The sequence below is a fragment of the Vicugna pacos genome, chromosome 17 (genome assembly GCF_048564905.1).
Source record: "Vicugna pacos chromosome 17, VicPac4, whole genome shotgun sequence".
NCBI classification, from domain to species: Eukaryota; Metazoa; Chordata; class Mammalia; order Artiodactyla; family Camelidae; genus Vicugna; species Vicugna pacos.
In genome coordinates, this window is record NC_133003.1 from 33,549,332 (window position 1) to 33,572,549 (window position 23,218).

A 23,218-nucleotide genomic window follows, 5' to 3' on the forward strand; every position below is an offset into this window, starting at 1 on the left:
TGCTCTCCAGGAGAAATAAAACTTGAACTCGAGGTAGGCTTCTAAGGATTTCTAGTAGCCACATTTTAAAAAGTCAAACAGATGAAATTAATTTTAATACTATATTACATCTAATCCAATATATCCAAAATATAATCATTCCAACATGCAGCACGAGCCCCACTGCAGAGGCTCAGGACCCACGTGGGGCTACCGGCTACGGGACAGGGTGGTGCAGTCCAGGCATTAAACATTTGCAGAGTGAACAGAAGGAGCAGTGTGAGGTGCTAGGTAAGAATTTGGGCTTGGGAGTTAGAGAGACCTGTGTTCAAATCCCAGCTTCTCTGCATTCAATCTGTGTAACCTTGGGCAGGTCATTGAAGCCCCTTGTGCCTCAGTTTCCTCATCTGTGAAATGGGGATGATAACAGTTCTTCCCTAATAGGGTGGTAGGAAGGGCTGAACAATGTAATACACAGAAAGTGCTGGTACAGGGCCTGCTGCAGAGTGAGTACCCGAGAGGTACTGGCTGAGCATAGGCTGCAGGAATAAAGGGGTTCCTGCTGTGTGACATTTCACTGCCACTCATGTGTGGCCCTGTGATGGGTCGAGGTATCACTCACATAACAGAGATTAAAGAGCACTTGGGCTGGCGCCCTTTATAAAAGGCTTCTGAGCAACTCCTAGGGAATGTAGCTCCCATATTCCTTTGATACACAAGTTTTCCAGTTGACAGGCAACTGAGGATGAGTTTCTACACCAGAGCCTGAAGGAGAAACCCCTCCTCATCCTGATGTCCATGCGCTGGCCATCCCGGTAATGAGTAGTTGCAGGGACATGCTGTACTCTGATCACAGGCTGAACTCACCGGGGACCCTCCCAATCACAGGCCACCTTCCCACAGCACCCCTGGCTCTGATATCTAGTTGCTATCTATTCAGATACTTAGTTGCTGTATATTCAGTCCTTGCTGTGACAACTTAATCCCTCAAGTGAATTTAAAGCCTAATATCTTTCTCTGTAGCCTTGATGTAACTTCTTAAAATGATCTCACTAGTGTATTCTTAATTATCCTTACACTCAAATCCACTGGCACTCCCAAAACCTTATTTGAGTTGCTCTTTTGAACATCCTCTTTTAGGCACCATCCCTGGACAGCTTTTCCTTGATTTATAGCTTGGAAAGAACACAGGATTGGGAAGGGCTCACTTTTCCATTTGTCTTAGCTCCAAGATTACAAGTTCCTTTAGAATCCTGAGCCTGATCCTCTTATCCACAAAGAGAGGGACTAGAAGTTCTCTACAGTTCCTTTCAGTATTAAAAAATTATGAGTTCTTATATCTTATAAAATATAGGTGAATAATGTCGAAAAATGCAGTCCTAAGATTCAAAAGGGATAAAAACCAACAGTCATTCCCCCTGGCCACTGTCACTCTTAAAGAGGATATCGAAGAAGTATAGCTGATGATAAATAATATCAAGAGAGGTACCATATAGGCATCTTCATTACTTATTGCAAAGTGTTTTTTTAGACCTGCTAAAACAGGTTCATAGTTTCTGAAAACTATTTCCATTCTCTAATCTGACTCTTTACAGTGGAATAGCACCAAATGTGAGGATTAGGAAATTGGCTGAAGAGGAAAAAAAAATTAGCACATAATCCAGGTTTCCCTTGGAAAACCATTACATTGCCCACAAAGCACAGAATAGGAACTTAGGGAATATTGGAGTCATGGCTCCTATTCCTCTTGCCCCAGGGGTGTAGTCGTACAGGGCTGAATCTTGCATTCGTAACTTCTTCTATGTGTGTCTCTGTCTGACCGTCGTCTGGCTTTCTCTCCTGTGCGCACATATGCGCGTTAGAACATGGTTGCATTCTTAGGAATTCAGGTCTTCCTTTGTAACTGTTCTTGCCTTTGAGCCAAGAGAACCCATTCCTATTATAAACTAAACTGGCTTGAAATTGAAAGCTGTGTTCCTAGATACCAACTAGAAATAAAAACAACATCCCTCTGTGGGCAAATACAATGGTTTTGAATAATCAGTCCTAAGTAAGCCTCTCCTGTCCATTTCTCTGCATGTGTCTTGGACAAACTCTATACTTCACTCTCTACTTTGCTTTCCTGTAGTGTCATCCTGTTACAGCATGAAATCCACAGGGCATGAAATGCTTGCAATAAAATAAGAGAGCTACGTATGACACGTGTCTGCAAATGAAGAGAATGAAAAGACAGGCATAGTCTGGGAGACAGTATTTGCAAACTACGTATCTGATAGAGGGCTGATATCAGAATATATAAAGTATTCTTCAACTTCAATAATACAAAAATAGAAATTCCAATATTTTTTAAATGGGCAAAAGAATTGAACAGACATGGCAACAAAGAAAATACACAGATGGTAAATAAGCATATCATTAGTCATTAGGGAAATGCAAATTAAAACTGCAATGAGATACCACCACATATCTATTAGAATGGCTAAAATTAAAAAAAAAAAAACCAACCAAACAAAATATTGACAATACTAAGTGCTGACAAAGATGCAGGAGAACTAGGACTTTTATACCCTACTGCTGGGACTGCAAAATGGTACAGCCACTCTGAAAAGTAGATGAACAGTTTCTTACAAAGTTAAACATATGCTGACCATATAACCCAGATACCTTACATCTAAGTATTTACCCAACTAAAATGAAAACTTATCTTCCCCCCCAAAATCTGCATGCAAATGTTAACAGTGCTTTTATTTGTAATTGTCAAAAACTTTATTCCACAATGGGGTAATGGATAGACAACTTGTGGTCTACACATACAATGGAATACTATTCAGCAATAAAAAGGGATGAATTATTGATACAGGGAACGGTGTGGATGAACCTCAAATACACTACACTTAGTGATTCTGTTTATATGACATTCTGGAAAAGGCCAAACTATGAGACAGAAAACAGGGAGCTGCTACAAAGCACCCCAGGAATCATTCTCTATCTTGATTGTAATGATGTTTTTACATGACTGTGTGCATTTGCCAAAACCTGCAGAACTGTACACTAGAAAGGATGACTGTTTCTGCATGTAAACTATACCTTAATAGAAAAAAATGGAAGAAAATACTAGAAAATATTCATAGAAAATAAAAAGATGTGTGAAAAATTACAATCTTAGCAGAAAAAATTTGAGGAATATCATATTAATGTGAACTTTTCCCACACACCACAAGCCAAGTGCACTTTCAACACCCCATGCTAACTTTAATGCCACGTGAGAGACAAGGGTCAATAAAAAAGGAGGCATTTTGTCAACATTTACCCCTCGTTTAATTTTCCCCCTTCTCAAAGTCTACCAGCCACATGTATACACAAACCACCATATCTTGCATTTGCTCCTATTCCTCTTAGTGATACTCAGAATGCTTCGTACTTATTAACAATTTGCAGTTATATGAAATGTCCATGCAGAAGTTTCGTTCAGACAGAAGCTGACTTTGGTTACCTATAAATAACTATTCTAATGATTCTATAAGAATCTGATTATCACAAGGAACTAAACTTTCGTGGATCCAAAATGGAAAATTTTTAAACCTCAGTTGTAGGAATAAATCACACTTTATTAAATGAGTGGGTTTATTTGAAGAAAACCAAGAGATACTCCAGTGTTGCACTCCAAAAAGATAGCCTGTTCAGGGGACAGTCTGAGAGCCCTTGGAGTAGCCCCAAGTACCTTCTGCCACTGTTAGCCTGCATCTGTGATGACAGCACTCTGCCCCAGCCTTCTGTCATTTCTTACAGCCCTTCTTTAGAAGGGCATCTTAACCTGCTTCAGGGGGGTACTAGGAAGATGAACAAACTAGCAAGTGTCTGTATGACCCTTTCCCTTGGCAGGGAATGAGTTTCTGAAGCAAGGTAAATAACCAACCAAGATTTGATGACAAGTGATGGGGAAAGACCCTGATTTGGGACCAAAGGTGAAGCAAGCCACCCTGGGCTGTCTCTGAATCCAGAAGCTTATTAAAAGGGCTCATGGGAGGAATAATCCATTGTGTATCATAAAAAAGAATGAAATAATGTCATTTGCAGCAACATGGGTGAACCTAGAGATTATCATATTAAGTAAGTCAGACAAAGACAAATATCATATGATATCACTTATATGTCGAACCTGAAAAAAATGAAACAAATACTGTTTAAAAACCAAAAACAGACTCATGGACGTAAAAAACAAACTATGGTATTCAAAGGGGAAACGACACAGTGGGATAAATTAGAGGCTGGGGATTAACAGACACATGTTACTATATATAAAATTGATAAAAAACAAGGACCTATTGTATAGCACAGGGAACTATATTCAATGTTTTGTAATAATCTGTAATGGAAAACAATCTGAAAAAGTATATATATCTACAGATCTATCTATCTATCTATCTATCTATAGATATATCTATATATCACTTTGCTGTACACCTAAAACTAACATTGTAAATCAACTACACTTCAATAAAAATTTTTTTTAAAAGGGGGGCTCACAGGAGGGGACAAGAAAGCACGTCATAAATCAAAGAGATCTAATTTCACTCCCAAACCTAACTTGCCATTTTTACATTCCCAACCGGAAACTGGTCCTTCTGGGCTTCAAAACACAGGTGAGTGAAATTCTTGAAGGGTAGATAAGGTAGTCTCAGGAAATACTGTAAACTGAGGATCTTTCTATTGGTAGGTTAAAAAAAAAAGAAGAAATCTACCAAGGTACTCCAGACAAAGGGTCAAAACCCAAACTAATGCACTGTCTTTTGTGCTCAACAAATTACTCTGATAACTGGTTCACTCCTGGTGGTTTTGTTCTTGGTACATGCTCTGGGTTTGGAGGCTGACCCTGCTCTTTGAAACTGTTGCAAATGGATCCTGACCTTATGATAAAAAAGATGAATCAAAGAGTAAAAGAAGAGAAGTGGAAAGGAAAAAAAGGGCCAGGGGGAATAAAATTTTAACAAGGACCATGACAAGCAAGTGACAAGTTACTTAAGAGGCCTAACAACCAGCTGCAATGTGGGGACCTTGTTTAGATCAATTAAATTTAGATTAAGCAAATGGACTGTAAAAAGGCATTTTGGGGACAACTGGGAAAATTTTAACATAGATACTGTTTAGGTGATAGGGAGTAATTACTGTTGATTCTGCTCACCTTGATAAATACTATTACTGTTATGTCAGAAAATATCCTCATTTTTCAGAGATGTATATTGGAGCATTTAGAAAATGTGACGCTACCTGGGTTTACTTTAAAATGCTCCAACAAAAAGGAAAACAAAAACAAAAAAAGAAGCAAGTGTGGAAAAAAGATCTCTGTCGTCATTAACTGTAGATGGCGCATGCTTGTGGTTCATGTTACTGTTGCCTCTACTTTTACGTGTTTGAAGATGTTTGTAATAAAATGCCTTTTAAAAAACATGATGAATTTAAAAAAATTATAGAAGAACAGTTTCTGTATTAGAAGTTTCTTTTTCTACTATTCTTTGCCAATTTTATTGGAGTATGGTACTATTAATACTAATGTTAAAAAAAGAAAAGCAATATTTTAATGTAAATACCTTAAGGAAGATAAATCTGAGGAAATAAGCTCAAGAATTCAGTTATTTAAAACAGTACCTTTCCAGTAATTTACAAAGGATTTCAGAGGTCATTGCTTATACTGACTATTTATTAGACATAAAGTCCAATGAAGAATATAGAAAAGGAAAAAAAAGGTATAAAGATGGATGAGGAACAAAAAGAGGTAAATGAAAAGAAATGAAGCTGAAACTATAAACTCCAAATGGCAGAAACTGTCTTGAAAGATTCTAATTGCTTCTGGCTTTCAGGTCCAGCTGTTTCCTGCACACACTGTGGACAAGTTCATTCACGTCTCTGAGTTCAGTGTTCTCATTTGTAAATGGGAATCAATGGAGCACCTTTCTCCCAGGGTGCTGGTCCGAGATAAATGGAATAAACTGTCATGTGCTTCCACGTTGCCCAGCACGTGGCTCCTTCAGTGAGGCCTGTTCTTAGGCTGAAAGGCTGACGGGAAAGGACGTGAGGACAGAGCAAGGAGGGAAAATGGTGGCAGGCCAGCCTCTCCCAGGAATCACTACTTAGTCAACCACCAACCTGCTTGGGCCCAGGCAGGACCGTGAGGTCGGCCAAAGCTTCTGTCACTGCCTGGAACCCTCAAGCTGTCCCAGAGTTGTTTACTTAAAGCCCCTCAGAAGTCTGCTCCTTCCCTCTGTCTCTCACTCCATTTGGGCCCAACTCTCAGGGCAGCTAATCTAATCAGCTAATCTATGCTAAATTATTAATGGCATCCAGGAGGTTAATGTGTAACAAGTATACACTCCAGTGAAGGCACACTGGAGACACAGCCCTTGGTGAGTCATTAGAGTCTTGGTGGGAATTCCGGGCACCAGGCAACCTTCCTCAAATCAAATCAAATTCTACGAAGGCATTTAAAAAATCCTGCCAGCAAAAATAATTCGTATATGAATGCAATCAAATCAACAAAGGGACAGGCCAAAAAATCCTTTAACTAGACCAGGACAAAAGGGTTGTGGAAAATGATATGTTTAGGAGCTTTGTAACCTTATGGACTTTTCTGCATCTCTGTTTTCCTATCTGCAAAATGAAGGTGGAGGTAAGGATTAAATACAATCTGTGTGAAGCACTTGGAACACTGCCTGCCATGTAATAGGCACTCAACAAATGTTAGCCATTGTTAGTATTATTTAAGGATGAGATTAGGTAGAAGTCAAAGGTAATGCTCTGAAAACTTAAGTGAAAAAGAACACTCTAGATGGCAGCTTCCATTTGTGTTTTCAATGCAGTTTGGCTCACAGCGTAGCACACTGGAATCAGATCTGGGTTCAAGTGTCAGGCCCACTTTGTGCCAGCTGTGTGACTCTGGACAAGCTACTCAACCTCTCTGAGCTATAATTTTCTCAAGAGTGAAATAAGGCTAATAATACCTTCCCTGTAGTATTCATGAATGAATTACGTATGATAATGTATGGAAAATGTGTAGCACAGTGTTTCCATACATGTATCATAAGAGCCTAACAAATGAGGGCTGTAATCATCAGCCTGTATTTCCCAGCCTTTACAATCACACCCTTGGGAGCCCAAGCAAGAAGTGACAGTACATTCTAGTGGTGGTGGTGAGCAGAGTCCCCAAGGGCCCATCAGAAACTAAACCATGGTAATCCCACTATAATTGCAGTGTTGGTCAGTCCAACAAGCATTTAGCTGGGTGGGGATGATCCTCAGCTTTGACCAGCCCTGATGTCCCAAAGAAGTAGCCGCAAGGCAGGAATTTTATCTGCCTGGTTATTGAGATGATCTCATTTAGGGCCAAAAACATGGGATCCTGGCTTGGCCCTTGGTCCAGTGACAAGTGCCACGGGGCTACAAAACATCTCCATGCCACTACTCTTAATTCTTTTTAACTGTACTTTTGACTTTGAAACTACTATAGAATCATGGCAAAAAAATGTAAGGACATAAAATAAAAAAGTGAAAACTGCCTATGTTCCTACCAACAAGGAAGAGTCCCTTTTAATATTTTTGTGCATGTGGTTTCTGGTTTCTTCTTTACAAATACATTCTCCTCCACACATTTTGTTATCACTTAAAAAAAAATGAGATCATACTGTACATACTATTTCATCACTCTTTTGTTCACTTAATGTACCTATTTCTGTGTTTGCTAGCCTAAATCTATGCCATCATTTTTAATGGCTGCACAGGAATCCATCAAATGCAGACTTCATAAATGATTGATCTATCCTCCAACCAATGGTACTTAGACTGTTTCTAGCCTTTTGCTATAGTAAATGGACTGAGCGTTCTCACATAAATGCCTTTAAATAATTGTCCAATTACTTCTTTAGAAGTGGTATCGATAGGCCCATGAGTGTACAATTCCTAAATGCCTTAAGAAAAAAATTAAAACAAAAAACAACCAGCCTTGCTCAGATGGGAGGGTGAGAAATGCATTTTAGTAACAGAAAAACACTGTTTTTAGGCCCTGGCAAACAAAACAGCTGGCCTTCTCTCCTGTCTTTTTCTCGTTTACTTACCAGGAAGCACGTCTCTCTCACTGATAAAAAAAAAAAAAAAGAAAAAACAACTAAATCCTCTGTTGCAAAATCCAGGGTCAAGTAGTGTTGGTGACACACAACTTGGGGTGTCTTCTGGAAACGCCATGTGAAGGACCAGCAGGAAGTGGCTTAAAAATCAACAAACTCTCCCAAATGGCTCCCAGGAGCCTGCCACTTGGCCCCCTGGTGTGTGGGGCGGGCAGGCTGTCAGCTCTACGTCCCCTACTGAGGACCAGTGTGCAGGGGAGACTCAGCACAAGGTCATGTCATAGAAAAGGGAAGCCACCTCACACCCCATCCTGAATCCTGAGGATCTGACAAAGAGGATGAAAACCACCAATTAATGCAGGCACACACAAGTGGCCCACATGTATACATACAGGCACAACCAATGATGGCGAAACGGAGATACTCCAGGAGGGACAGCCACTGGGCCAAGAGAAAGATGCAAGAAATAAAATTTCAGAATGGTACAGACAAACACAATGTCAGAAAGGGGCTCTCAGCCCTGTGGCTCGCTGGCAGGGTGACCTTGGGCAAGTCCCATAAACTCTTAATGACCAGGTGACCAAAAAACTCTAAGCTTAATCAAAGGAAACTGATTAGCTTTGGGTTTTCATATTTTGAGTTTTCTTTCCCTTGTGCTGGTGTTTTAATTTCTGTTTTTATGGTCTTTTTTTTTTAAATCTACTATTCAATGATTGTCTACCATCTGCTGAAAACAGTCTTGGGAGCTTTCAGGACTCATTTAGTCCTGACTACACCCTTGGAAGGTACATGTTATTCTTACTTTATGCTCTAAACATGCTTGAGGTATCACAACTAACTGAAATAAAGAGGGTTCCTGATTATATCCCCATGGTACAGAGGACTTACCCAATAAATACTTTATGGCCATCAATAAATGTACACATGAATGAATAAATTATATTGTAGACTCCTTTCTAAACCCCATGAAGTTCTCACTCTGTAAGACTCCTTCTACACGTATTATTTTAATATAACTTATCCCAGAATCTTTTTCTTTTTTTGGAAAATTGGACATACATTAAGAATCAGAAATGAGCAAGACTTACATTCCATCTGTAGGTAGCAATGTAACAGGCATAGTGCCCTGTCCTGGGAAGTCTCTCATAATCCAGCAACTAAAGGGTTACATCGAGTTGGGCAGGGGTTTTCCAGGAGTCAGCTCCCAGGCTTGGGTGATCCCAAATTCTGATGTTTTGCTCGTGAATATATAGGGTATCACTCCTGGAAATAAATAACTTAACGTCCCAGGCCTACAGTTTGCTCCTCTGGGCAGAATTACCATTCAGGTTTCCTCTAGCTTGAATATTCTACCACCCTATGAAAAGAGAAAGCAATGGTGGAGAAAGCCAAGCCCAGAGCAAAGCACGGGATAGCTGTGGATAGTGGCAGCTGCCCTCAATCCAGCGGTAGCAGGGACCCTCACACTTGACTTTACTTCTGACTCACTTGGAGCTCTTAGTAAACCCACTGATACCTGCTCTATCTCATGTCCCTGCAGAAAGAGTTTGTTGGTTGGTTTATTTGTTTAACGAATCTGTGTGAGGCTGCCAGGGTACTTCTGAAGTTTACCCTTGGTTACCAATTACTGCTCTATGGCAGGGAGGGAGAGGGAATCCTGAAGCTGAATCAACTGGTGTTTGTAAACAGGGTATTTTCCTCTCTGGCCAGAAGGACTTCTCCCACCCACCATGCCTACTTTCACTCCCTGTGCAAAGGCTACCTGGTTTTGGAGGTTTCTGTGACCTGCTAGTCCATCCCTCTAATGGTTGCTGGTGAACTATGCCATATTCCAAAGTTCTTTCCAACTGTTCTGAGCCTCCTGCATCTGAATTCAAAGAAGGAGTGCAGAAGCAGCTGGAAGAGAGAAACCTGAGTGGCATAGTCCAGCAGCAACCTTTTAAAGGACCAATCAAACTGCTGGGCTCCTGATTCATCACACGGGGTGAAGGGAGGCCCTGCCATACTGGCAAGCAAAAATTGGGTGGAAAACTTAAAGTTGGCATTGGTGATTTGGAAGGTACCACTCAAAGGCCCCAATACCCATAAGGATTACATCACAAATAAGCTTTTTTTTGAAAAATTAAGGCATTTTCTATTGTTATCAATCTTTACCTTTTCAGATTCCCTCTTTTTTGTGTTTTTAACTAAACTTGACAATGACTTGTCCTGTAGCCTAGAAAATCAAACGTCCATTGACTTAGGGAATTAATTTTTTTTAAAAAATGAACATTGAGGAATTTTTGAATGACAGTATTAAGATTCCTTTTTCTCTCTCACACCCAAAGTACACAGCTATACACGGGCACAGAGAGAACGGGTTGTGTAATAAGACAGGAAAACATGGGTTATCATTATGGACTAGCTATGAGATCCTGGGCAAATTGCTTCATCTCTGAAAGCCTCAGCTCCTTCACCAGGCACAATGGAGGGATGAATGGTACCCACCTAGAGGGTTGCCTTAAGAATTAAATGAAGTAGTGTAGGTTAAGTGCTTTGCAAAACACCAATAAAGGATAGGGCCAGAATAAATGGTAGCTAAAAAAAAAAATGTTTGTGTGCTGCCACTTTAGGGCAGAAGAATGCCACCAAGTGCCACTGTTCAACAAACTGATCAGTGAAAACATTATTTAAGTATCTTTTGAACATTTGTTAATAAGATAGAATGGGAAGAACCACGTACTTTTTTTTTCTATCATGGATGTCTTATACACGTCTATAAAATATGCACTTGCTATTTCAGATTGGAGAAGTCAAGAAGGAAAGGTCAACATTCTTACTAGCATGGCCAAAAAAAATGTGATAAACGTCTTGCCCTTGAACTTGCTGGTGGCTATCTTGGCACCCTTCACTCTGCCGGGACTATTGTTTCTCCCTCGGCCTCCCACCTCTGCCCTGTGGATCTGGAGAGAGTCTAATGGATAGAGTATTTCAGTTATGTTTCATTTAGCCCTGGATGGGACAAAGCCAAAAGACTTATGATGCCATACCCTACAACTTGGGTACTCCAGGTATAAGCAACCAACATCATCTGTCACTAAAGGATTCATTTTAAAAATAGTAACTCCAGGAGAAAAGAGGACAGTGCACTCTGTCACAACAGAAGAACCCGATACAGATAGAAGATGAAACAACTGATCATTTTAGGAAACCCCATTGGTCTTGAACTTGGTCTTACTGGAAGATGCCAGGAAGACCCTGAGAAACTATTTAATTTGGGCAAGCGACTTTTAAAAATAAAGACTAGGAAGAGGGATGAAGTTTCAGAAACAGAAAGTCCCAGAATTTTTTAAATGGTATTTTAACAAACATCCTAAAATCCTGGACCAAACAGAGGGATGGCTGCTAATGCTATGCTACCATCAGAGAGAAAGAAACTGGGCTTCAAAGACAGTGAAAGGGAGATTCAACACTGCAGGCTGAGAAGCACAGACAAGCATAAGCTTTCCAAGGGGCCCAGAAGAACATATCCATTCTTCTGGGCCAAACATGTCAGCACTAAGCCTCAAAGAATGTGGCAGGGAGAGAAGGAAATCCAGTGCGGGGCATATACGCACTGGATTGAAACCTGACAGTGCAACCTATAGCTCCATCCCTATATTTCCTGAAGCCATAGAATATTAGTTAACTGAAGTTGATTTTAAAAATTCTGATAAATACATAGAAATTTTTGTGAGTTCCATTTGTAAGACTTTTTTTGGTAACCCTACACAGTAAAAACAAACAAAAATCCAAATGAACAGAAAACATCAACACACCAAGAAAACACAAGTAACTGCCAACTGAGGATATGGTGATAATGGACTCGGTATATTACTAAAGCTTAATCCTAAAAATTAGCAACTTCAACCAAAGAGACAGCTCTGCCCAGAATGAGCGTGGAGTCACTGCTCAGTTCCAATCCTGGATTTGTTACTTGTTAACTAGGCAACCGTGGACAAGTTACTGAACCTCATCTCAGTTTCCACACCTGTACAGTGGGGATATACCTACCTTGCTTGAAGACTGAATAAAAGACAATGTATATCGTAGCGCTTTGGAGTCTGTGCCAGATCTACATCTTTGTAGGATGGCAATTAACCCAGCTCACACAGCTGGGATCTCTGCTGAAGTGAGAAGCAAATACCTGAGGTGTCACATGCATGCCTTCCTGTTGAGGGCTCTCTGTGGGGGGCGCTGCGCCTATAGATAATGTGGGGTTTGTTTTGTTCCTCTTCATCTTCTTGTTCATCGATGGACAGTAGTGGTTCAATAAAATAATCCCCATCATGGGACCGGAATGTGCCCAGCTGCAAATAAAGAGAGATGAGAGGCTGATTCACTAGTTCTCAGCAATTGGAAGGAAAAGACCAATGGAACGTTGCCAAGCGAATGGCGCCATCCTACCCAAGCCCTTCCCATGAGGGCTGCTTAAACTGAAAGTACTGCTGACATATTTGGAGAAGCAGTTTTTTGTTTTTTGTTTTTTGTTTTTTGTTTTTTTCCCTTCACTCTCGGCCCTATCAGTACCTTACCCTTGATTTGACTCTACTCCACCTGACATCCAAATCAGTCTCTAAGAAATATTTCCTTGGTGCTCAAGTTCTAATTATAGTTACCCCTACAAGTTGTTGAAAGAGAGTGTTTTTGTGTGTGAAGACAGCCTGGAAATAGGGACAAGCGTGAGCTTCAAAGGGAAAAGACTACTCATGAAAGCCTTATTATTTCAAATTCAGGAAGCATCTGTGGACCACAAGGCACCCGAGGTGGCGCTGCCTATAACCCTGGCTCATGAGTTGCTCATCATCTCTTCCCTTTACAATAGGGAGTGACATGGGATAAGAGTTTGCAGTCAGGCTGCCCTAGGCTCCAGTCCCAACACCACCATCTACCCACCCACCCACCTTGGGCAAGTTCCTTAACTGCTTTGAGCTTCAGTTTCCTTGGTTGTCAACTGAGAATAAAAATACTCACTGTCCTTACTTACTGTGCAGATTAAATGAGATAATGCATGTAAAGTGCTTAGCAAAGTGACATCTTGGAAGAGCTCAGAATGCCAGTGGCTTTTGGTGTTGTGGTGTTAGCCACTAACCATCAGGATATAATTAGCATTTGCCAATCATTCTGAGCACCTTGAAAGACGTAACTCTTTCTCCTCCCCTTCCCGCGTACCCCCGAGTTTTGCAAATAAGTGATGCTTCAAAGTTGAACCACCAGAACCAAATATTACCAGAGTGCTAACAAGTTCCCCAGGCCATGCTGGTGGACAGTGTTTAAAGGGAGAAATCAAGCTTTTCTGTCTTCCTCCATTATTCCTTTTCCCTCATAGGGGAAAAAATAAAGCAGAGGCCTTTGACTTTCCCCTGGATGTAGGGAAATGAAATGATGTCCTTGAATGTCAGTGGTAGCATATGCATCACCCAGGAGTCTATTAGATATTCCAATAATTGCACACCACCCCAAATCTGGTCCACTAATCAAACTATCTGGGGATAGGGCCCAGACATTGGAATTTTAATGAGCACTGCATAGCATTCTTAGGCAAGATAAAGTTTTCAAGCACTAAAGATACTGGGTTTCCTGAACCCAACTAAATGTCAAAATTGCCTGTTAAGTTAAAAAAAAAAAACTTAGATTTGGGCATTATCCTATAACTGTAGATTGAGAATTTCCAAGGGTGAGGTCTAGCCTCTATATTTTTTTTAAAAACTCTCCACGTGATTCATAAGCCACTGACTGAAAGAGAAGACACCTCTGGTATATAGTCTGGCATCAGACTAAGAGAGAGGGTAGCTGGTTTCCTGAGACGAAGGAATTTAACAAGTTTATTTTCACCTAGGCATGTCTCTCTGTTTTCAATACACAACTCAGGTGTTCTCTGAGCACAAAGCAGGAAGCTTACCACAATGTGGAAAAGCTAGTAGAGACAGCCTATAAATATTGAGAAAGAAGTTGGGAGCCCATTTGGTGACGATCTGGCACCTTTGATTATTGCAAGGGGAAATTGAGGCTTGGAGGAAAGAAGGAGCTCATCCAAAGTTCCCCTTCAGTGATACAGAAGCAGCGGAACAGTACCAGTGCTGACTAGACCACAGATACCCTGACTGTAACCCACTGCCTTTTTGAAAAAGACATTTGAAATACTCTTTAGGAACATAGATTCAGTCTCTGGCCCACAGTTAAGAACATGGGCCAGAAGGACTGGGTGGGAACCCCAACTTTGCCACTTAGTAGCTGTGAAACTTTCAGCAAGTTTCCAACTCTCTAAGCCTCAGTGTCCTTATCTGGAAAATGGGTTGTTTCAAGGATTGGGCTGTTGTGAGGATTTGGATGAGATAAGGTACAAATAAAGTTATTACAGGGCAAGACACATAATAAAAATTCAATAAATGGTATGTGTATAAAGTCAAATTAATTTTGTGGCCAATTCTCAAAAGAGTTGCTTGACTGACATGTAATCCTTTCTTGGTTAAGGTGACCATTTATTCAAACACATGCACTAAGTACTTACAAGGCTCCAATATGGGAGAGAAGTGAATTGGTGCTGACTCTGCTGCCAAGGAAAAGGGGATAGAACACATGCTCCAAGAACTATAATACCAGGGAGTGCATATTAAACATAAGAGAAACGCAGGTATGCGTTTATAAAAATAGAGAGGCAAGGATGACTGCAGATCAAAAGACTACGAAGAGGTTTCCTGGGAAACGAGATATGGAAGTTATGTTCTGAAAGAAGGTATGATTTGAGCATGTGAAGCTGGATGAGATGGCCAAGTAAATCCAAAGGCCCAAAGGCTATGAGGGAGGACTAGGATGGGAGGGAACGCAGAGAAATGAGCAAAAAGCAGACCGCCTGCAATACAGGATTTATGAAGGAAAGCCTGACAGAGGAGACCGGACTGGGGATGTGCGGAGATGTTCACTAGGCAACGGGGAACTCTGTGAAGTAAGTGAACAGGGTAGTGATGTGATCTTGCGCCTTGTCATCATTAATCTGTCAGTAGTGTGTGACAGGGATTAGGGAGAGAGGAAAGGAGAAGAAGCCAGGTGGAAATATTTCTTAGACATTAGTCCTAATGAGAGAGGAAGAGAGAGGGGAAAAGGTCTAGAATTAGAGTAGAGATATTCAGAACAGGTGAGAAACACAGATGAGAGGGAATTCAGGGAACCTGATAATGGACTGGTGGGGTGGGGTAGGGGGAAAGGTTGGAATGGCCCACTGTAAAGAGTGAAAGATTTCCTGCAAGGTTTCCTGCGTGGGCTGCGAGGAATGTCACAATACTAGTCATGATACTACTGTTACTGAAATGGGAAGGGGACGTTTTTAGAGGAAAGATAAATTCCAGGAGGAAGACAAAGGGGCAAAGGTTTTGGAGCTAGATTAATCGCTGAAGATAGAAACAACTAGCGTGCATATTTTTTCAGAGGTATGCTAGATCTTCCCCACCGCGTCCCCCCCGCCCCCCCAAAAAACAGAGCCAGACTGGAAATTAAACACAATACAAATGGACTTATCGCAGTCTAGGCAATCAATCCGTCTTTCTGAAGTCCTGGCCCTCAGTTCCCTGTGAGAGTTAAGAACTACACGCAGTTCCACGTGCGAGTTACCACCTAAAATTGCCAATGGAAATTAAGGTCCTGCGCAGTAAACCATTTGTACAACTGCTGGGGCCACTCAGCGGGGTGTGGAGGCGGAGAGGGAGGAGGAGTAAAGGCTGTTTACAAACTTGACGTACACACGCAGACCTAGCAGTAAGGTTCTGGAATTGGGGGTTACAATCTTGGGATCTGAGGGCGCTCTGAGGCTTTGGGTTCCAGCACCTGACTTATGGCCACCCAGACCATAACCTTTAGAACAGAAAGATTCCAAGCGTCTTGGGGCAGCGGTGACTCACTGCAGCACCCCCTCCCGCCTCGACAAACTGCCGTCTCCGCCCACCCCCAAACAATTTCAGCAACGCACCGCAGCTTTGGGCGCTTTGCTGGAGGCTTAGAGGGGTTCACCTCCATCCCTGTATCCAGCAGGCTAAACCTCCTCCTCGCAGTCTTCAAGCCTGCCTTGCTCCCCACCCGACACCTCCGTTGAGCTGGCCGAGATGGATGCGACATCCAGATGCGGAACTCTGGACCCACTAACTGCTGCGCGCGGAGGTGGACAGCCAAAAGCCCCGGGTAAGTATCTATGTTTCCACTTATAAAAGGTAACAGCGGGGAGTGTGGGTGCTCTGGGGAAAAGTGATCGCATCACCGCTGCTCAGGGCGCACATCGCTTTGTGCTGGGAAAGTCTGACCCGCGATAGTTTCTGCGTCACAGCGCGTGGCAGAAACGCACGTCGCTTGGGAAAGTCCAAGAACCGCTCTCGCTCAGGCCAGAACCTTACAGCAGGTCTTCAAACATCATGAGGGGAGAGAGAGGACGCCGTGGGGGACCAACTGGAGGGCAAGTGGGATTGGGGGAGTAGTAAGCAGGGGTGTCAGGGTACCAGCTGGGATCCCCGGATAAATGTGTATTTTGCAGTACAGGGAGGTGGCCGCCCTGCCCTCTCGCTCTCCTTCTCTAGGGAAACGTGCCACTCAGGCTCCCTTTTCCGACTCTCTGGAACCCCATGGGTGGTAGAAACCCCAGAACTGAAATCTCGTCTGAGCAGCCTGTCTAAGCTCTCCCCCAGTATTGCTGCTTCCTGGGGCCACCCCGCCAGCAGGGTGCAGAATCGGACTGCGCCGCACCCCCACTGCTAGTTTCCTCCCTAATTCAAAGCGTCCGGGGCAGGCTCCGCCCTCTTCCCCGCCCCCGGAGCCCTCGGCCCACCCTTCCGTTCCTAGGACGGGACCTGTTCCCTGTCAATCCAGTTCGGCCTCAGGGTTCCTGGCGCGTGAAAAAAAAAAGGCCCTGAGAGATCGCGGGGACTCTAGATTACGCACCGCCCTCCACGACACACAGAAGGAACTCCCCGTACCCGAGGCTGGGGATCCTCAGCCCACACGCCCGACTCAAGACGCGCCAATAAGGACTCGGGTCCTCCCTGCGCTCAGCTGCTCCGCTCCTGGGCGGTGGAGCTTGCTGCAAGGAAGGGCAACGCTCCCCGACTTTGGAAACCGACTTCCCAACCGCCTACCGGCTGAGGGGAACGCGCAGCTGAGCCGAGTTCGGACCCTAGAAAGCTCCGAAGCATCCAGAACCCCCCGGGAGCGGATGCGTGCGCTCCTCTCGAGTGTAAGCGCACGCACGGGGCTAGTCACCCAAGCCGCAGGACGCAAACGAGTTTGCAGCTGATGTTTAACGCCAGAGCGGAGACGGGGCAGTGAAGGTCTTAGGCTAGCGAGCAATTAAGTCTTCCAGAAGCGGGTGAGGAGGCAGGAGGGCAGGGCAGGGGAGGCAGGGGAGAGGAGGAGGCGCGCTCCCACTTACCATTCCTGAGCAGAGGCTGATGACCGCCGTGTGCTCAGACTTGGTATTGACATGGCCTTTGTAGAAACAGTGCTTGAGTTCCGCTTCCTCCTCGGAATAAAACTTTGTCTGGTTCACCCCGGGTGCCCCGAGGAGGGTGACAGTGAACAGTGGAGCGATAAATCCAGCATGGGCGGTGAGATTAAATAGAAATTGCTGGCCGAAGGCGGAGAGGCGGTAATGCGCCTGGGAGGAGGTAGCCGAGGAAGAGGAGGAGGCGAAGGCAGGCCAGGGGTCAGAGGCTGAGTTAATGCTCCGTCGCCTTCTTTTGAAGTGCACGTTCGTGGGAAAGGGTTCTCCGAGAGCGTTCACTCGAATGGGAGACGCGATTTCGTATTCGCTCAGGGTCTCTAATAATTTCACTGCAGAGAGAAGCAGAGGCATATGAACCTTTTAACTTAAAAATGAAGGTGGGAGCTTTGTTCTGAGTTATTTCCCAGCTGTTTGTTTTCCTCATTGGAGTCAATCCCTTCACCTTCAGTCTCTGGACAGATATTTGCTGAACACCCACTATGTGCCAGAAACAGTGCTAGGCGCTGAGGATATACCGTTCGGAGCCAGAGAATGAAAAGTCAAAACACGTAAGATTACAGATCGTGACAAATACTCTGAATAAAATAAAACATTCTGCTACTTGGTGTCCCCCCGCTACTAAGTAACTATAGTTTGGGGCCTGGGGTGGGAAAGGAGAAATAATCAGGCTAAAAGAGAAGAGGGAGACGACTAAGTTCGTTCCAGTGTCTCTCTCTAGAAATTGGCTAGGAATGACCTAAAAAAGGGAGAGGCTGCAAAGCGGGAGACAATTCTTTCTAGGAAAAGGAGAGAGAGGGTGAGGCCTCCACTGCGAGGTGGCCGCTATCGGACGCGGAGGCTGGGATGTGGCGGCGGGGGCGGAGGGGTCCCGGTGGCCGGAACCTCGTTACCTTGCCTCGGGTGCAGCCTGTCCTTGCGCACGGCCGCCGCGGCGTCTGGGCTCCCCATCTCCGCCAGGTCCCGCACCAGGAGCGTTAGCAGTGTGGCCCAGGATACAAACTGCATGGTGCTCCCCACCCCTCCCCCGCCGCCCCCACCCCCCTCCCTCCTGCCCTCCTTGGCTGCGGCGGCGACGCTAGGCAGCGGCCGCGGAGAGCGCGCGGAGCCCGGCGCCCGCCGCCAACTTTTGACTTTAGGAGTCGCTGAGGTCTCGCGGCGAGGGTCCCGTCTGCGCTCGGCTGAGCAACGCCGCCGCCTGCCGAGAGCTGAGCCGCTCGGGCCGCAGGAGGAGCGGGAGGAGCAGGAGGAGGAGGAGGACTGGGGCTCGGCTGCTCGGCCGCATAATGTCCAGGGAGCGGGCAGGAGAAGGCGCCGAACGTGCGCTCCGAGGCGCGCCGGGCGCCCTGTGCTGGCGGGGATAGCGGAGCGGCTTCTTGAATGGGGGTCTGGGGGGGCGGAGGCGGGGGGGCCGCGGGTCCTCCGCTGCTCAAATACCCCCGGTGCCCGCCTCTAGGAGGAGAGGGGAGGAGAAAACGGAGCGAGCGGGGACCGCCTCCTTCCAGACCGTGTCCCCTCCTCGGCCGGCCCGTGCGGGACTCCCAGACGGCCTCTGCCTGCAAGAGGCGGAGGCCAGAGGCGCTGGGAGCGCCCGGGCAGCCTATCGCCGTGCCGCCACCTCTCGGGGATGGGCTTTTCTGAGATTCCCTGCGGTGGGGTGAGGGAGTAGGGAAAGTTCTCTCCCCTTCCTAGCGCTCGCAGTCTCTTTCTCTCGTCTCCTCGCGCCTTTCTCCCCTCCGAATCTACCTTCTCTTCCTCGCCCTCTCTCTGCCCCGCTTTCCCCTCTTGTGATTTCTTCACCCCCTTCCACTGTGCCCCTCTCTAGTTCCTGCATCTCTCCCTTTGCCTTCCCCTCTCTCTCTCTTCTGTCCCCATCTCTCCCTCTTTTCTCTTTGCCCCTCTATGTATTTCCGCCCCTGACTGTCCCCTTCTTTTGATTTCTTATAACTGAAAGTGGCCCAGCGCAGGAGCGCCTTTTCCCTTCCTACAGTTCGTCACTAGGGATCAGATTTGGCATCCGAGCTCTGCCCTCGGTTTAATCGCCCTAAGCCTAGTTTTAGAGATGGGGTTCTTAATCTTGTGTTTTGGGATGTGTTTCAAATCCACATTCTCCTCAAAGTTTCGCAGAGCTTTAAAACTGTGCTTTCCCCAGCCTCCGTCCGCATACAGAGGGGGTCCATAGCTTTCTGTAGGTCTCCGGCCCAAAAAAGGTTAAGAACCGCTCTGGGCAGCGAGAGGGGGCGGAGACTTCGGAGCCCCCGAGGGGCTCCGGGTTTAGAGATATCGGGGTGGGAGGGGGGTGCGGCGGAGTGCTAGGGGAGTGTTGGACTCCGAGGGGAAGCACCAGTGCCGGGAGGGATTTCTCAATCACTTCCGCTTGCTTTTCGCCAGGCAGATGCTTGGAGCAGCTCAAAGCTGACACTTCAAGCTATACGTACCTCTGCTTTGGGATACAAATGTGGAAGTCAGAAATTATGCTGGAAGGGGTGTGTGTGTGTGTGTGTGTGTGTGTGTCAGAGATGTGTGTGTGTCGGAGAGAGGTGTGTGTGTGTGTCAGAGATATGTGTGTGTGTCAGAGAGAGAGAGGTGTGTGTGTGTATGTGTGTGTGTGTGTGTCAGAGAGATAAAAGAGGTGCTTAATTCTGGATGTTTCAAACACTTTTTGTAAAAAGTATGTCTAATGAATATTTGTCCAAGAGCCCCAGTACAGTTTTCTGTTGCTGGCTGGCACCCAGGGTTGAAAATAAGACTGGCAACACCTGGGACCAAATAACAGCATTCTGTGTGTCCACTATTCTGGAATCACTAATGCATATATTTCTCCTGGTAGAGGGAAAAATGACTTGACAAGACTGGAATTTCCTAAAGAAGTTGTTAATCCAAATAGACCAATGCTGTGATTAACTGTAGGACTGGAATTTATGATGGGTATGCAAGGTATAAAGACAGTAACATAGGAACACCTGTCAAGTGCCCAATCAGGTTTTTAAAGGATAACATTTAATGCTTTTTCTTAAACCTTCAACATAATTCACTAAAAGACGTATCTTCTAATACACAATCTTTCTTTCTATTATGTAATAAAAATTCCTCACAAAAATAATAAATAAAAAAATCCTCACAGTGTCTGAGATTTGCTGAGAGTATAGCTAGGAATAAAAAAATAATAAGAAATCAAATTACTAGCTGATTCCGATGGAAAATATTCTAGGACTTCAACTAAAAATTGCTCAAAAATGTAGGACGTTTCAATATTTCGTATTAAACAATCCTCTTTTTCAATTTAAATTCCTCCTGATAGAGAATCTAACAGTATAGAAATCATTATGTATCAGGATACAAATTTCCTTTGTGCACCTTTCTCCTTAGCTTGCTTTCTAGGACTTGGCATTAAAGGATGAACTTTGTTTACTCTTTCTGAAGACTGCTATGGAAACAAGCAATCATTTCCACAACTGATAGGGACAACAAATGCAAAGTATCCCTTGCAATCTCCTGAGATGACCAAGAGCCTGGATTTCTGAACTTCTCATCCTCAGTGAGTTCAGTCATCCCTTCTTACGGGTTATTAGCTTAGCTCTGAATTTACATCTGTAAACAAGTCTCACAAAACCTTAGGGAGATGCCTGAAATCATAAGAAATGAATAGGACAATTGAGCTAGCTAACTAAATAATTCATGTGAAAATCTTTTGTCTGAATAATAATAATGATAATAATCACTGAGTATGTACCATTTATCACCCATGTGCATTTAATACAGCATTTAATGTAATTCGTCCAGCATCCCTATGAGGCAGGTAGTATTAGTAATTTCATTTTACAGACCAGGACACCGAGGTCTAAAGAGGTAAAATAACTTGATAAGGGTCCCACAACTAGTAAGTGAGAGACATAATTCAAATTCTGTTTCAGTAGTTTAGTCCAAATTTATAATTATCATATATACTGAATACATGATTCATCAGAAATGTTGCTAGATTTTGCGGAGGGGTTGGTTTGGATGAGAGTGGCTAAAATCGTCCAGAGAGTGGCCTTGACTGTCTTTTCTATGTATAGTTTTTCTTTGTCTCTCTAACTCTTTTGTACTGTTCATTATTTCATGATAATCATCTTAACTATTTTATTGATATTTCACATTTCCCTCAGCATCTAATATAGGTCTGGCACATAGTAGGAGCTCAGGAAGTATTTATGGGGTGAATGAATATATATAAACCTTCTATTTTGTTTCAGTTGTGCTAAAATGACTTCTTTAACATATTTATAATACAATTATATTAAGGTAGATATATAGTCATATATAAATAAATAATATAATTAATAAATGAGAAATAAATTTATACTTCATATCCCTTTAAGGAATACCTGCCACCAGATTTTAGGCCAGAAAGTCACTGGAATAACTATTTAGAGAAGAATCACAACTACATGATTTTTTAGATTTTTTGGTACACACATTAAGAATTATGTACAAATTAAAATGTATGTGTGCCAATCAATAAAGTGTAAGTTATGAAAGAAAAAAATACATATGCAGTTTGGAACAAGAATGTAACATTACCTGAGTGCAGGAGGGAAGAGTGGATTCTGTCATAACTGACTCCTCCCAAGAGTTTCCTCTGAAAGCACAGCTTGCTGAGGTCACCTGGAGTTAATGGATGGCAGGTTTTAGCCCATCTTCTTCTCCCAGGCTTTACTGGAATTGAATGTTATTGTAGGTTAAATGGGAGGCTTCTTTAGCTGCTTCTTCATGAAAATTGGATCCTAGAGGAGTGATGATTGGGATTAGTCACAAGGGAGAGATAGTCTGGTCAATGGAAATGCGAAAGATGACATCACAAATGACTTTGCAGAACACCGGTGAAAACAGCAGGAAGGAGATTGGAAGCAAAGCTATCCATTTCCACAGAAAGGGAAAATCCACACCCAAATGTTAGGGAGAGACCAGGAGCCAGAATTAAAGTGAATGGCTTCCTGAGTGGTCAGCAGTAAGCACTTTCAGGAACAGATAAGCCCATGGTACTGGGTAGCATAGGATTCTGGCAAATGACGCACAAAGCATGTGATGTCCTGACTCTGCGGCCTTGAGCAGCGCCCTCTCTGATCCAGTTTTATGTTTGCAGAGTGGAGGTGGGGAGAAACTGTGTCATCTGTACGTGCCACAGATGAAATGAGCTTAGTAGATTATTTAAAGTCTTCTGAATACTGACTTCAACCTAGCATAACAGAGAGAAGGGAGTTTCTATTGTTAATACTAAGATTCTTTTCATTAAGTTCCTACTTTGTGTTAATGATTGGCAGTCCTGCCATCTGGGTTCTACTCTTCCCATTTTACAGATGATGAAAATTAGATTCAGCAAAGTTACATCACCTGCCCAGCATTACAGAGCTGCGATGTGCTGAGTTGGGATCCAAACAGGACTCAGTTTACCTCCAAAACTTGTGATCTCCGTTATTCAGAGCAGCCTAAGGAAGAGAAAGAAAGACATTCACCTAATTGTTCTTGATCATTCAGTCTTTATACGTGGCCTGATGAATATGATCTGTAAGAACATTCTTTTCTTTTCTTTTAATGCTAAATCTGAAGTTCTAAATAACTTCTCCCAAGCCTATGTGGAAAGTCATAG

The 23,218-nt window shown here is 43.7% G+C and overlaps 1 protein-coding gene across 1 annotated transcript in view; it reads right to left on the reverse strand.

The window, feature by feature from the left end:
- Window positions 1–18,995, reverse strand: part of ADAMTS9 (ADAM metallopeptidase with thrombospondin type 1 motif 9) — a 155,988-nt gene extending 136,993 nt beyond the window's left edge. The window contains exons 1-3 of the mRNA XM_006196467.4: window positions 18,483–18,995; window positions 17,521–17,921; window positions 12,259–12,421 (exon numbers count right to left, since the gene is read on the reverse strand). Coding sequence (XP_006196529.1) covers window positions 12,259–12,421; window positions 17,521–17,921; window positions 18,483–18,597 — 679 coding nt within the window. The 5' untranslated portion in view covers window positions 18,598–18,995. The remainder of the gene's footprint in view (window positions 1–12,258; window positions 12,422–17,520; window positions 17,922–18,482) is intronic.
- Between the last annotated feature and the right edge of the window lie 4,223 nt (window positions 18,996–23,218).